The following is a 13200-nucleotide window of genomic DNA, read 5'->3' on the forward strand; positions in this document are numbered from 1 at the left end:
CAGATGAATATCTTTGAAATGGACGCCTCAACAAGCAAAAGCTTAGTGTCTGGCACTACCTTTACAATCAGAAAAGCTAACGATCAGGCACAGGGGTGGATGGAGAGTTGGATGGGTAGCTACATGAGTGGGTAGGTGAGTGGATGGGAGGGAGACATGGATGGGCAGGTGGGGGATTAAGGTGAGGATGGGTGAATAGGTGTACATGGATGGATGGTGGGTGGGTAAATGGGAGGAAGGCAGGGAGGGAGGGATAGAAGGAAGGTGGGTGTGTAGGAACCATCTGTCACACACTTGTGTGCGTGCTAAGTCACTTCAAATGTGTCTGGCTCTGTTCGACCCTGAGGACTGCGGCCTGCCAGGCTCCTCTGTCTGTGGGGATTCTCTGGGCAAGAACACTGGAGTGGGCTGCCGTGCCCTCCTCCACGGTATGTTCCTGACCCAGGGGTCGAACCTGCGTCTCTCAAGTCTGTCTGCATTGGCAGGTGGGTTCTTTCCCACTGGCGCCACCTGTATGTTCCCATCCATCCTCCTGCTGGACGATAGGCATCCTGTCCTTGGTTAAGGAAGGTGCTCCGTGACGGTTCAATGACAACCACAAACCACCCGCCTTGGAGCTGGACACCACTGCAGAGACCCAGTCATCCCACTCCAAGATCCCAGGAGGGGACCCAGCTTCTCCAGCAGCACAAAGGGTCAGGGTCAGCCTCAGTGGCCCCTCAGGGCCCTTGCAACTCAGACCCTGCCTCTGTGAGTTGGTCGGTCCAGGTGTTTCTGAGGCTGAGAGCGTGGCAAGAGCCAAGAGGGCTGGTTCTCAGGAAGGCTGTAGGTGGTGGTTTGGCCTCTGAAGGCCAGGCTGCACGTGGAGAGGCTAGGGCACGTTCAGGCAGAGGGCAGAGGTGGGGCTGTGCCCACAAGGGTCAGGCAGGAGCCGAGTGCCTCTGGTCAGGGAGCGGGAGGGAGACATGGCCCTCTGTGGCTCTGGAAGACAGCTTGCGGCTTCATCTCTTCTGCAGAAAAGTGGTCCGTCCTGAGAAGGGGAGAAGCCACAGAACCTCCAAGGGCCTGAAGAATGGACAAGGGGAGTTGGTGTGCCACTGTTCCAGAAAGAGGGGCCTGGGCGCTGGGCACACAAGTTGGGGGGGAGCTGATACCAGTAGGACTTCTCATGGGTGCCAGGCAGCGGGGGCTCATCAGGCCGAGACCCTAGAGAGACCCCGGTCTTTTACCCTTTTTGGCAGGGGGCAGGGTTTCTAGACTAGTAAGGCAGTTCTGGCCTGCTCCTGGCCCTGGGGCTGGGGAGTCTCCAGACACAGGGTCTTACTGAAGGAGGGGTCAGACCCTGAGGATGTGGTGTGGCTTTAGGAAAGGAGGACTGGTAAGGACCAAGGATGGGACCAAAGCTAGTCTTGGGCAGAAGGGAGGCTGCGACAGGGGCCATTCCCAGAGCTGGGAGGGGAGGTGGGGGACGAAGGAGGACAAATGAGCTCCCGCCCCGCCCCCACCCCAAACACACAAAGGCTGCGGGGCAGGGTGACACCAGAGCCAGGCTTGGCCAGCTCTAGGCAGGTCCCTGGGGGAGCTCCCTCCAGCCTTTCAAAACCGAGCCAGCCTTCTAACGCCCTGGGCCAGGGGAACGGCAGGCGAGGGACTGGGGAGAACAGGGGCAGACCTGGTTCTCACCATCTCTGAGCAAACACCACTCAGGAGACCAGGGCAGCCAGGGGCAATTTGAGAACAGGCAGAGATATCCCTTACCCCATCTCCCCCTTGAATTAAGTGGAGCATCCCACCTCCTAGCAGCACATACGCTCCTCGGGCTCCCCCCACACAGACACCTGGAGACTCTGCCCAGATCCACCAGAGCAGATCCACCCAGGAGAGCAGTGTTGGCACCACGGGCATCGGGCCGGTGGAAGCCAGCCTCAGACTGACACAATTGGTGGACGTAGCTATAAAAAGCCGAGGAGACTTTGAAATAGAAGTGGGGGAAGGGAAGGGGGGCTGGGGGGGGCCGGAGTCCTGGAGGGAGGCAGGCAGGCAGGACAGAGGGCCTGGGTGCTGACACCAGGGTAGGAGACAAAGCCCCCTTCTGGAGCGCCCCAGTCCACCCCACCTGTCCAGTGGGAGCTCACATCTGGAAACATTTGCAGAAGCAGGGTGAAGTCCAGCCAGCCCGGTGCCCGGAGTTGGGGGGCGGTGTGCGGGACAACAGCGCGACCAGTGCTGCCCATACCTCTCGCCTGGCTCCGGGCAGGTGGCTCCCAGGGGACCTGAGGGCAGCAGCCCCTTGCTCTGATGCCTCCGGTCGCTGCCTCTTCCCGGGGTCAAGCCCCCCACCAGGCCCCCAGCTCCACAGGGGCCCAGATCAGGGGGAACGAGGCCTGGCAGGAAGAGGCTACCTCACTGTGCCTTTCCCTGCTTCCCCTACCAGAGTCTCAGCGGCACCAGCCCAGGATACTGGGCTGACGGGGGTCCCATGTATCTCGGGCTGTGGACGTCAAGGCCAAAATCAGGCAACCAGAGGCCTGCAGGACTGAGGCCCCCTGTGGGCCCAGAGGGAGAAGAGAGATCCTCAGAGCTCCTTCCCTGAGTCACACACCCCCCTCCCCGGCTGATCTCAGCCCTGGTCCCCATGGGTGCATCACTGTTTCTGAGGTTCCCGCACCTAAGAGCCAGCCTCTGCTCCTGGCCCCTACTGGTGGTCGGCTGAGGGGAGCTGGGCGCCAGGTGTTAGAGCAGATCTAATAGAAGGGGGTGGTGGGGAGGAGGTGATGAGGCCCTTCCCCTTGAGTCCGCCCTAACAGGAAACGCCCGGAGGACTGGATTTGGGGCCGCGCAGGACGGGGTGAGGGTACAGTCGGGGGCCTCAGCTCTCCCAGCCGCGGGTGGCTGGTGCCCTGGCCCTCCCCGGGGTCCAGCAGGGGAAGGGTGTGGCTGCACCGCCAGTGGGGGGAGTGGGCGCGGCCCCCAAGGGCGAGGGTAGGGCTGGCCGGCTGGGCGGTGACGTCAGCCCGGTGTAGGGGTTCCCAGGGAGTCAGCCTCGCCGTCACACTCCAGTCCCTGGGGTCCCCCTCCTGGGAGTGCAGACCCCGCCCTACCGCCCCGCACAGCCGGGCCAGTCCCAGGCTCCCAGGGCGCGGAGGCTAGGCGCGGTGGGTGCGCCATCCGCGGGCGCTGAGCTCGCGCGGGGAAGGACCCGGCCCGCCACGGCGCCCTTGGTCCTCCAAGCGCCGCTGCCCTTGTTCCCCCGCCTCCGCGCTCCCTCTCGGGCCAGCAGGGGGGCGCGGTGAGCACCTGCCAGGCGCCAAGCCCGAGGGCATCGTGCCCCCGCCCCAGGCCCCCGGTGCGCCAACACCTGCCGGCGAGGACGAGACAGGGGCGCCCCTACTAGTGCTCCTGGCCGGCCTTCCGCTCCCACCCAGCTCTTCCCGATCCAGGCGAGAAGCCCGGCAGCGCCCCCTGCTGCCTGAGCCCTGGACGGGGCGGCCGGTCCGCGGGAGCCGGACCCTGAGGGCCCTACAGGCTGGGAGGAAGCCTGGCCTGGGAGCTCAGGTCTTCAGAGGTCTCCAGCCTCCCGGCACCCTCCCGCATCCTCCTCCGAGACCCTCCCCTTGGCCCACATGCAGCCCCGACTGCTCACAGCGTCACCCTGCTGCGGGCCTCTGGCCCACTGCCACACCCCAGGGCTCAGGGTCACATCTGCTGTCAACGGCCACAGTTGTGTCTCCGGCCAGCTTTCATCCTTGGCCTTCAGAACCAGAAAGGACAAGCTGCCAGGTGCCGCCTACAGTCTAGCTGGCATCTCGGCTCCCTTCCTTTCCCCTTGCCCACCCCTCACCCCTGCTTCCCTCCCCTCACCCCACTGCCCTCCAGTGAGCAGCATGGACTGCGGCCCCCACCCCCTGCACCTCTCCTCTGGATGGGGTCCTGGCCTCCTCCGTGGGTCCCCACACCTTCCCACCGCCACTGAGCTGCCTGCAAGCACCCTCCTCCACCAGTCACTGCTTCTCTCTTCCTGGAAGGTGCCCCTGCCCTGGTGCCAATGTGTTCCATGTCCATCCATGGCTCCCCCAGTCTTGGGTGCAGTTGTGTGCTAAGTCGCTTCAGTGGTGTCCAGCTCTGTGCGACCCCATGGACAGTATGCCAGCCAGTCTCCTCCATCCAAGGCATTCTCCAGGCAAGAATACTGGAGTGGGTTGCCCTTCCCTTCTCCATCTAGGTGCAGAGCCTCACTCAAATCCCCCCATTGCTGAGCAGCCATTCACACTTGTCCTCCTTCATTAGGGGTCTGCCTGTGGCCTCACTGCCCAGCAGGGCCTGGCGCTGAGAGTCCTGATCTCTGCCTTCATGTTCACGTGACATTCTCCTGTGCGCCTGAGTGTGTCCAAATATCCTTTGTTTACAAGGACACCAGTCATCCTGGATTAGGGCCCACACTCGTAACCTTATCTTAACTAATTTCATTTGCAAAGACCCCATCTGCCAGTATGAGGGGTGCACCCCCACCACCTCACTGCAGGGTCCCACCAGCTCTGCTGCCCCCCCACTGTTGTTTAGTCCATGCAGAGTCTGATCATCGCAGGAGGTCTCACCATGCCATCACACGGATGATGTCCCCTTGAGAGACTGCAGAGCCCAGCACTCGGGATATTCTAGACGCTAAAATAACACACGTGCATGCCGAAGGGATAGATCTCATGAAAATTTAGGAACTTGCCACAGCTAGGTGACTGTACCTTTGGGGGGGTTCAGTTATCTGGGAGTGCCAAGATGTCCCCTTCAATGTGAAGGACAAGTTTTTACACCTGAGCACCTCAACACTGGAAGAGTACACATATTTTGATGGGAATATCAATCAGGCAACTGTCTAAACTGGAAAGAACAGCAACATAAGATCTTTTCAATTAAAAGAAGTCCAGGGAATTCCCTGCTGGTCCAGTGGTTAGGACTTCATGCTTTCATTGCCAAGAGCCTTGGTTCAATTCCTGGAGGGGAACTAAAATCCCGCAAACCACACAGTGTGGGGGAAAAAAAGTCCAGAATTAAGAAGTGCAAGACTGCTGTGGAGGTCTCAAAGTTTCAGCAGGAACTCAAATCCTTTCCATCTTTCTGCTCTGCCATCATTAGCATGCCTCACGATCCAAGATGGCTGCAGAAGTTCTAGCCATTGTCTTCCTATTATTGGCAGGAACCAGGAGACTGGGCCAGGGTTGGGTGGGATGGAAGGATAAAAGGATACCCTGCAAGCCTCCTAACAACTTCCACTTACATCTCATTGGCCACTCTGTCTGCATGGAAAGCTGGGATAAAGGAGTAGAAGGAGGAAAATGAAGGAACAGAAAAAAGGAAAGGAGGAGAAAAGGATATGACATTGGGCAGGTGACATCATCTCTGACCAGAGTTCACTGAGTGTGCTGAGCTCACTGTGTGCCTGCTCGGTCGTGTCCGACTCTTTGCGACCTCATGAACTGTAGCCCACCAGGCTCCTCTGGCCACGGGATTTTCCAGGCAAGAATACTGGAGTGGGTTACCATTTCCTCCTCCGGGGGATCTACCTGACCCAGGGCTCAAACCTGCTTTCTCCTGTGTCTCCTGCATTGGCAGGTGGATTCTTTCCCACTGAACCACCTGGGAAGCCTTGAATGTGCTATTCTTATCTAATTAGTTAGAGATCTAAGGGTTTGCCCACTTTGAACGTGCCCCAGTTTGAGAAGATGATTTCGCTGAGGCTGCAGTAAAGCAGTTCTACCACTTGGCACTTATGCCTCACTAAATCCAGTGGTGCTTGGTGGAGATGGTGGAGCTGTCATGGGTGAACGAGATAGGAGGGCCCCAGGTTCTTGGAACAAAGCCACATCCTCTTACGAAATAAGTCATGATTCTTTGAGATGCGAGTTTTGACTTGCCACTGGGCTCCACTTCAGACCATGCGTAAGACCACAGGACACTTCACGACTACGTGATCTGAATGGCCCATTACAGATTGGGTGACACAAAGCCATACAGTGGGGTGCACCCAAGAATAAACCACGATCAAGGGGAAGGGGTGGGCCTTGAGCACAGGTGAGTTGCCTGAGCAGGAGGGTCACACTCTCAATATGCCAAGTCACAGCTCCCGGCTTCCCCATCTTCAGCCTCCACCTGTGACCTCAAGATTTTTAGGACATTGTCATTCCCATTCCACAAATAAACCACCTGAGTCACAAGGGCGGTAAACAACTTCCCCAGGTCATCCAGTCAGTGGAAGAGCAGGGACCCGAAGCCCAGACCGCCACAGGGACATAGGATAGCTGGTCTTGGGGCAGGAAGATGGACACACCCTCGGGGGGGACATCTGGGGTGTGAGGGGACAGCCAGTGTGAGGAGACATCTGGGGGTGTAAGGGGACAGCAGGTGTGAGGGAACATCCGGGGGTGTGAGGGGACAGCAGGTGTTAGGGGATATCTGGGGTGTGAGGGGACAGCAGTTGTGAAAGGACAGCCGGTGTGAGGGGACATAAGGGGTGTGAAGGGACAGCCAGTGTGTGAGGGGACATCCGGGGTGTGAGGAGACAGCAGCTGTGAGGGGATATCCAGGGTGTGAGGGGATATCCGGGGTGTGAGGGGAGAGCAGGTGTGAGGGGACAGCAGGTGTGAGGGGACATCTGGGGCGTGATGGGACATCTGGGGGTGTGAGGGGACAGCGGTGTGAGGGGACATCCGGGCTGTGAGGGGACATCCGGGGTGTGAGGGGACAGCAGGTATGAGAGGACATCCGGGGTGTGAGGGGACATCTGGGGTGTGAGGGGACATCCGGGCTGTGAGGGGACATCTGGGCTGTGAGGGGACAGCAGGTGTGAGGGGACATCCAGGGTGTGAGGGGACAGCAGGTGTGAGGGGACATCTGGGGCGTAAGGGGACATCTGGGGTGTGAGGGGACAGCTGGTGTGAGGGGACATTCAGGCTGTGAGGGGACATCCGGGCTGTGAGGGGACATCCGGCATGAGGGGACATCCAGGGTGTGAGGGGACAGCCGGTGTGAGAAGACATCGGGGTGTGAGGGGACATTGGGTGTGAGAGGACATCTGGGGTGTGAGGGGACAGTAGGTGTGAGGGGACATCTGGGGCATGAGGGGACAGCCGGTGTGAGGGGACATCCGGGCTGTGAGGGGACATCCGGGGTGTGAGGGGACATCCGGTGTGAGGGGACATCTGGGGCATGAGGGGACAGCCGGTGTGAGGGGACATCCGGGCTGTGAGGGGACATCCGGGGTGTGAGGGGACATCCGGTGTGAGGGGACATCTGGGGCATGAGGGGACAGCCGGTGTAAGGGGACATCTGGGCTGTGAGGGGACATCCGGGGTGTGAGGGGATATCCGGTGTGAGGGGATATCTGGGGCATGAGGGGACAGCCGGTGTGAGGGGACATCCGGGCTGTGAGGGGACATCCGGGGGTGTGAGGGGACATCCGGTGTGAGGGGACATCTGGGGCATGAGAGGACAGCTGATGTGAAAGGACAGCAGGTGTGAGGGGACATCCGGGGTGTGAGGGGACATCCGGTGTGAGGGGACATCTGGGGCATGAGGGGACAGCCGGTGTAAGGGGACATCCGGGTTGTGAGGGGACATCCGGAGTGTGAGGGGACATTGGGTGTGAGAGGACATCTGGGGTGTGAGGGGACAGTAGGTGTGAGGGGACATCGGGGGTGTGAGGGGACAGCAGGTGTGAGGGGACATCCGGGGTGTGAGGGGACATCCGGTGTGAGGGGACATCTGGGGCATGAGGGGACAGCCGGTGTGAGGGGACATCCGGGCTGTGAGGGGACATCCGGGGTGTGAAGGGACATCCGGTGTGAGGGGACATCTGGGGCATGAGGGGACAGCCGGTGTAAGGGGACATCCGGGCTGTGAGGGGACATCCAGGGTGTGAGGGGACATCCGGTGTGAGGGGACATCTGGGGCATGAGGGGACAGCCGGTGTGAGGGGACATCCGGGCTGTGTGGGGACATTGGATGTGAGGGGACAGCCAGTGTGAGGGGACAGCCGGTGTGAGGGGACATCCGGGGGTGTGAGGGGACATCCGGTGTGAGGGGACATCTGGGGCATGAGGGGACAGCTGGTGTGAAAGGACAGCAGGTGTGAGGGGACATCCGGGGTGTGAGGGGACATCCGTGGTTATGAGGAGACATCCGAGGTGTGAGGGGATATCTGGAGTGTGAGGGAACAAGCGGGGTGTGAAGGGACATCCCAAGGCGTAGGGAATATATCTGCCAGGGCTCCTGAGGACCCGGAGGGCGGGGCCGCAGTGGCAGCCGGGACTACCTTTCCCAGCAGGCGGCGCGCTATGCGTCACTTCCGGCGGCGCCCGCGGCGCGCGTGTGGGAGTGAGTAAGAGAGTGTTTACTTCCGGCCGCCGCAGCCGCGGGCTGAGGGCCGAGCAAGTCGGGCGGCGGGCGCGGCGGGCCCCGCGCAGCCATGGACTGGCTCATGGGGTGAGTCCGGCGGCGGGGCGGGCGGGCCGAGCCGCGGGGCGCGCCGCGGGCGGCACCGGTCAAGGACATCCTAACGGGCGGGCCAGGGGCGTCCCGGGGTCAGGCCCGGGGCCGGGGCTCCCTGGAGCGGGTTCGGGGCCGGGCCGGGAGCGGGCCCGCGTCCGGCCTGCAGTCGAGCACTCGCGCGGAGCGCCGCGTCCCGGGAGCCGGACCGGGGCCGGCGGCCACACCTCGCTGCTGGTTGTCGGGCGGCGGGGCATGTCGGACCGGGGCTGCTCGCCAGTCCGCGCGGGGAACTTGCTTCTGCGAGAAATAACATTGATGCCGGCAGAGGACAGCCCCTTTAAAAGGAAGGAAAAGGAGCAAAATAACCCAACTCTGCCAGCGTCCGCCGGGCGAGGTCGGCGGGCAGGGTGCGCTCGGCGCTTCCGCGGGCGGCCGCCGCAGGGCGGGGTAGGAAGGAAGCATCAGCACCGGGCCCGGGCTGGGCTCTCCCTCCCTTGGCGTGTGTTGGGCTTGCTGGAGGTTAGATCAACGTGCGGAACGTCACGTCGTTCTCCACAAGTTATTCTACCTGCCTCGGTTCTTTTTTTTTCTTTTCTTTCTGTTTTTTTTTTTTTTTTTTTTTTTCCTTTTTACTTTTTGAGGATGGAGAAGGACAAGCACTTCTCACCCAGTTGGGCGGTCCTTCGTCAGCCTGGCTCGAACGTGCACAGCGCTCCTTTGGAGTCAGGGTAGTTACTCTAGGGCCTCGGGGTGGGAGTGAGGGAGCGCTTGCCGTGTTGTTGGCCAGGGTGGGTGGAAGGCTTGTCTGGACACCGAAGTCCTGGAAGGGAGATGAAAGGTCCCATGTACGTTTCATGTCAGTGTCTATCAGGCCCTTGCAGGCACAGGCAGAGTGGCTGGCAGGATAGTCAGCATGAGATGAGTGAGACCCTTCTGAACTGGCAGGTTGGCTGCAGTCTCGTGAAGGGGGAGACCAGGGGCGACCAGACAGCGGGAGGGAGGAATCGGAAGGTAAAAGACAGGTGCTGAGTGTGTCGGGGATGACCTGGAGCCAGAGCGCAGGGGCCAGGACGGCATGGCACTGTGGGGCGAGGCAGCTCACCTGGTTTCCTGCAGAGGTGGGACTCCCATCCCAGCCTCGCTGCTCAATAACTGTGTGACTTTAGGTGGTCGCTTCTTCTCCAGACCTTTTACAAAGTCATCTGTAAAGTGGGAGCCATGGTCCTTGTCACCTGGCACTGTGGAAAGGTATGCTGAGGTGACAGAGCAAAGCGTGTAGCACAGTGCCTGGTACTGGTGGGTGTAAGTAGAGGTGTTCACCAGAGGGCAGACAGCTGCGTTTATTCTGAATGGTGGGTGCTTGTGTTCTGCCTCAGGAGAGATGGTGTTGGAGGCTACTTGGCCTCCTGCAAGTCGATTTCAGAGGAGTAGACTACTGATTGGCTGAGTTGAATTCGCAGGCCTTCGTATCAGAGGGACCAGCCTGATCAGCGGGGTTACTGAGGAGGCAACTGATCGTATTCTGCCTGTTATTCTGTGCTTGTGTCTGTAGGAAGCAGGTATTCTGTCCCTGGAAACTGACTGGCAGTCTGTTTTTTCTAACTGCCCGAGGTCTGTGCTTTATGGACTTTATTGTTATCATTGTGAACAACCAGAAATTTAACGCACCTGTTCTTGAGGCCCCTGTCAAGTCTATGCAACCAGGTGGTCATCTGGGCAAGGTCAGCAGAGCACTTATTTCCTTGCGCTTGGTGGCCGGTGCCCGTGTTTGAGGAAGACAGTTTTGAAAGAGACCGTCTTGGAGCTGATGCCTCTGTGGTCTCTGCGGAGGGAAGGAGCCCTCGCTGCCGCCTGTTTATAAAGAAGGCAGTTCTAAAGTGACTTGAGCTCTCCAGAGAGAGGTTAGGATGGAGTTTGCTTATCTGTGTGTGTGTGTCTTTTTAAACTTAATGGACTGCGGGTCGGATTGGTGAATCATGAATCTTTCACATCTCCTTAGCTATGAACCCCCTGCTCCTTAAAAAAAAAGAAGGTGGAATAATCTCAGTCGTCAGGTTCTGATCTTCTTGAGAACGTGTTTCTAGGGTGGGTGTCCTAGGACTCTAGAGCTGGGAGGGCTGGGGTATCCCCTTGTCTCTCCCACGAGTTTATTGACCGTCTGCTGTGACGTAGGAGGCTGCCGAGGCCCGGACTTCACAGCCACGGGGGACATGAGCAGTGCAGACCCCGGGCCTCCCACCCTGCTCCACCTGCCGCTCCCCCTGCGCCCCTCTGAGGAGAGCTGACCAGAGGCAGGTGAAGGATCTGGCTCCTGCCGACACCTTTTGCGCGCTCAGTGCTAGGGCTACAGTTGGCCAGGTTGCAGCCTGGAAGAATCGAGGATTTGTGTATGTGTGTTTTACTATTTCTTGATATTTTTGTTAATTCACACCATTCGCTCTCAACCAGGTTGTTTGGAATAGAGTTTTCATGTTTTTCCTATTTTTTGTTCTTTTCAAAGAAGGATTTTCTTTGCCTTCATTCATCTTGAGTGACAAAGTGTGGACGCAACTGGAGCGGCGAATGGGGCGCCCTCCTCCTCTTCTGCACGCCGTCCTGACCACAGGAGAGGCTGACAGACGGTTCTGTGAGCTTGCATCTTCCCCGTCACTGCAGGGCCTTGCTGAGTAACGCTGGCAGCCTTATCTTCAGCTCTCCCTGCCGTGGGTGAGGAAAGGGAGGCCTGCAGGAAACCTGCTCGGGGAGCTAGAAATGAAGCCAGCATGTTATGACTTGCTGCTGGGCTTTGCTGGGCTCACTTGCAGGAGAGCTTTGTGCCAGGCAGCTCACATCCGCTGTCTTCCTGTGCGTTTCCTCTGCTTGGCGTTGAGCCGGCCGTTGAAGTCGGTGCGTGGTAGCTTTGTCCCTCTCTTTTTACGAAAGTAATTTCTAACTTGAAAAGGGCCGTGACTTCTTGTGTGGGTCACTTCTGTGGTCCTTGGCTCTGTCCTTTCTGGACAGTAGCTGACAGGCTGGCACTCTCCTCACCCAGAGCAGAAGCTGCGTGAGCTGGGGCAGCGAGGGACCCACCCGACAGAGCGTGGTGGTTTGAGGCGCCTTTTCCTCCGTCCTTCACTGGCAGTGGTGGGCATCTAGGAGCAGTCAATAACAGCGCGGTTTCTGTTTTACCCGACAGAACCACTCCAGAAGCTTCCCAGCGAGCATCTGGGAATGCAGGAGAGGAAACACACTCCCTTCGCTTCTGCCTGGGGGGGCACAGGGTGAAGTTTGCAGGGACCTGCCTGCCAGGGCGGGGCCCGTGCACCCCGCCAACCCCTGACTGGGGCAGCTCCCAGCCTTGACGTTGGCGCCTCCTGTTCCTCCCTGGAGGCAGAAGAGGCGGGTGAGGTGCAGGGTAGGGCTTCCTGGCTCTCCTGGCCGAAGAAGATCGGCTCCTAGACGGGTCACTTACTCCAGAGGGTGATGGGCTTGGTGCTCTTGGGCTGTGCCTAGGGTTTGCTGCGCAGACAGGGCCTTTCGGGCCCAGTGGCTCTGCCCGCAGGCCTCGTGCTCGAGTGAAGGGGACCCAGTCCTGTGGTTGCCACCTCTGTGGGTGTCTGAACTGGGTGTTGATGACCGTCCCTTGGCAGTTTGCCTCTGGGGAGGATGTCGTGGTGGCTGGCTATCAAATCAGATCATGAGAATACCCAGGCTGAATTCTAACAGCCTCATGGAGGTGTAATTTACATACCATAAAGTTTACTTGCATTTGGTGTACAATTAAGTAATTTTTAGTAAAATTACAGAGTAGCATGACCGTCACCACAGTTTAGTTTGAGAACGTTGTGGTCACCCGAAAGAAGCCTGGTGCTCGGTGGCTCCCCTTTCCCACCCCAGCCCTGGGCAGTGACTGCTCTACGGTCCGTGTCTGCACATCTGCCTGCTGGGCCGTTTTTGTAGAGATGGGACGGAGCAAAGCACATGGTCTTCTGTGACCCCCTTGTTCAGCTCTGCCGTAGAAGTCCTTCGTGTTGTCACTGGTCTCAGCTGTCCTTTTGTTGCCAAGTGATAATCCGTGGTGTGGAGATTTGTGAGTATCGCCTCTTCATGGACACCTGGACTCTTAACTGCTTTTCGCTGGTCCTGAGAGATGTTGCTGTGACCCAGCCTCTTTCAGCCAGCCGTGAGCCGGACACTTCCCGCCGGGAGACCTCCAGGCCCTGCTGCATTTGCCGTGTGCGTGGGCCGGGCCCTGAGCCCAGGATGAGATGGAGAAGATAGTCTGTGCTGTGTCAGGCTGGCGCTGGGGGCGCCGAGGGCCAGGCAGGTGGCTTGGGAGGGTGCGTAGGAACTTTCCAAGTAGGAGCGAGGGAAGGTCGTGTCCTGGGAGAATGGCACGTGCAGAGGCACCGCAGCAGGAGCAGCGTGACCCACGCCTGCCCGTCCCGGAGCAGCGGCAGGGCATGCGGCGGGTAGCCCTGGGCGGGTGTGCTGACCCCTTCAAGGAGAGCCATGGTCATGTAGAGCGTGCTCTCTCTCTCTCTTCTTTTTAAAAATTATTTATTTTTGACTTCACTGGGCCTCTGTTGCTGCACATGGGCTTTCTCTCGTTGCAGAGCGCAGGGCTTGCGGGGGCTTAGTTGCCCTGCGGCCTGTGGGATCTTCCCTGACCAGGGGTTGAACCCGTGTCCCCTACATTGGCAGGCGGGGTCTCAACCACTGGACCACCAGGGAGGTCCA

At 59.4% G+C, this 13200-nt stretch overlaps 1 protein-coding gene across 2 annotated transcripts in view; it reads left to right on the forward strand.

Annotated features, from left to right (window-relative positions):
• Window positions 1-8344: 8344 nt before the first annotated feature.
• MOB2 (MOB kinase activator 2) overlaps window positions 8345-13200 on the forward strand; it is a 51798-nt gene continuing 46942 nt past the window's right edge. The window contains exon 1 of one of the 2 annotated variants that reach the window (XM_065938048.1): window positions 8345-8475. In XM_065938048.1, the coding sequence (XP_065794120.1) occupies window positions 8459-8475 (17 nt within the window). In that variant the 5' untranslated portion in view covers window positions 8345-8458. The remainder of the gene's footprint in view (window positions 8476-13200) is intronic. The other variant, XM_065938046.1, reaches the window with a different exon arrangement.

The sequence above is a fragment of the Muntiacus reevesi genome, chromosome 5 (assembly GCF_963930625.1).
Source record: "Muntiacus reevesi chromosome 5, mMunRee1.1, whole genome shotgun sequence".
Lineage (NCBI taxonomy): Eukaryota > Metazoa > Chordata > Mammalia > Artiodactyla > Cervidae > Muntiacus > Muntiacus reevesi.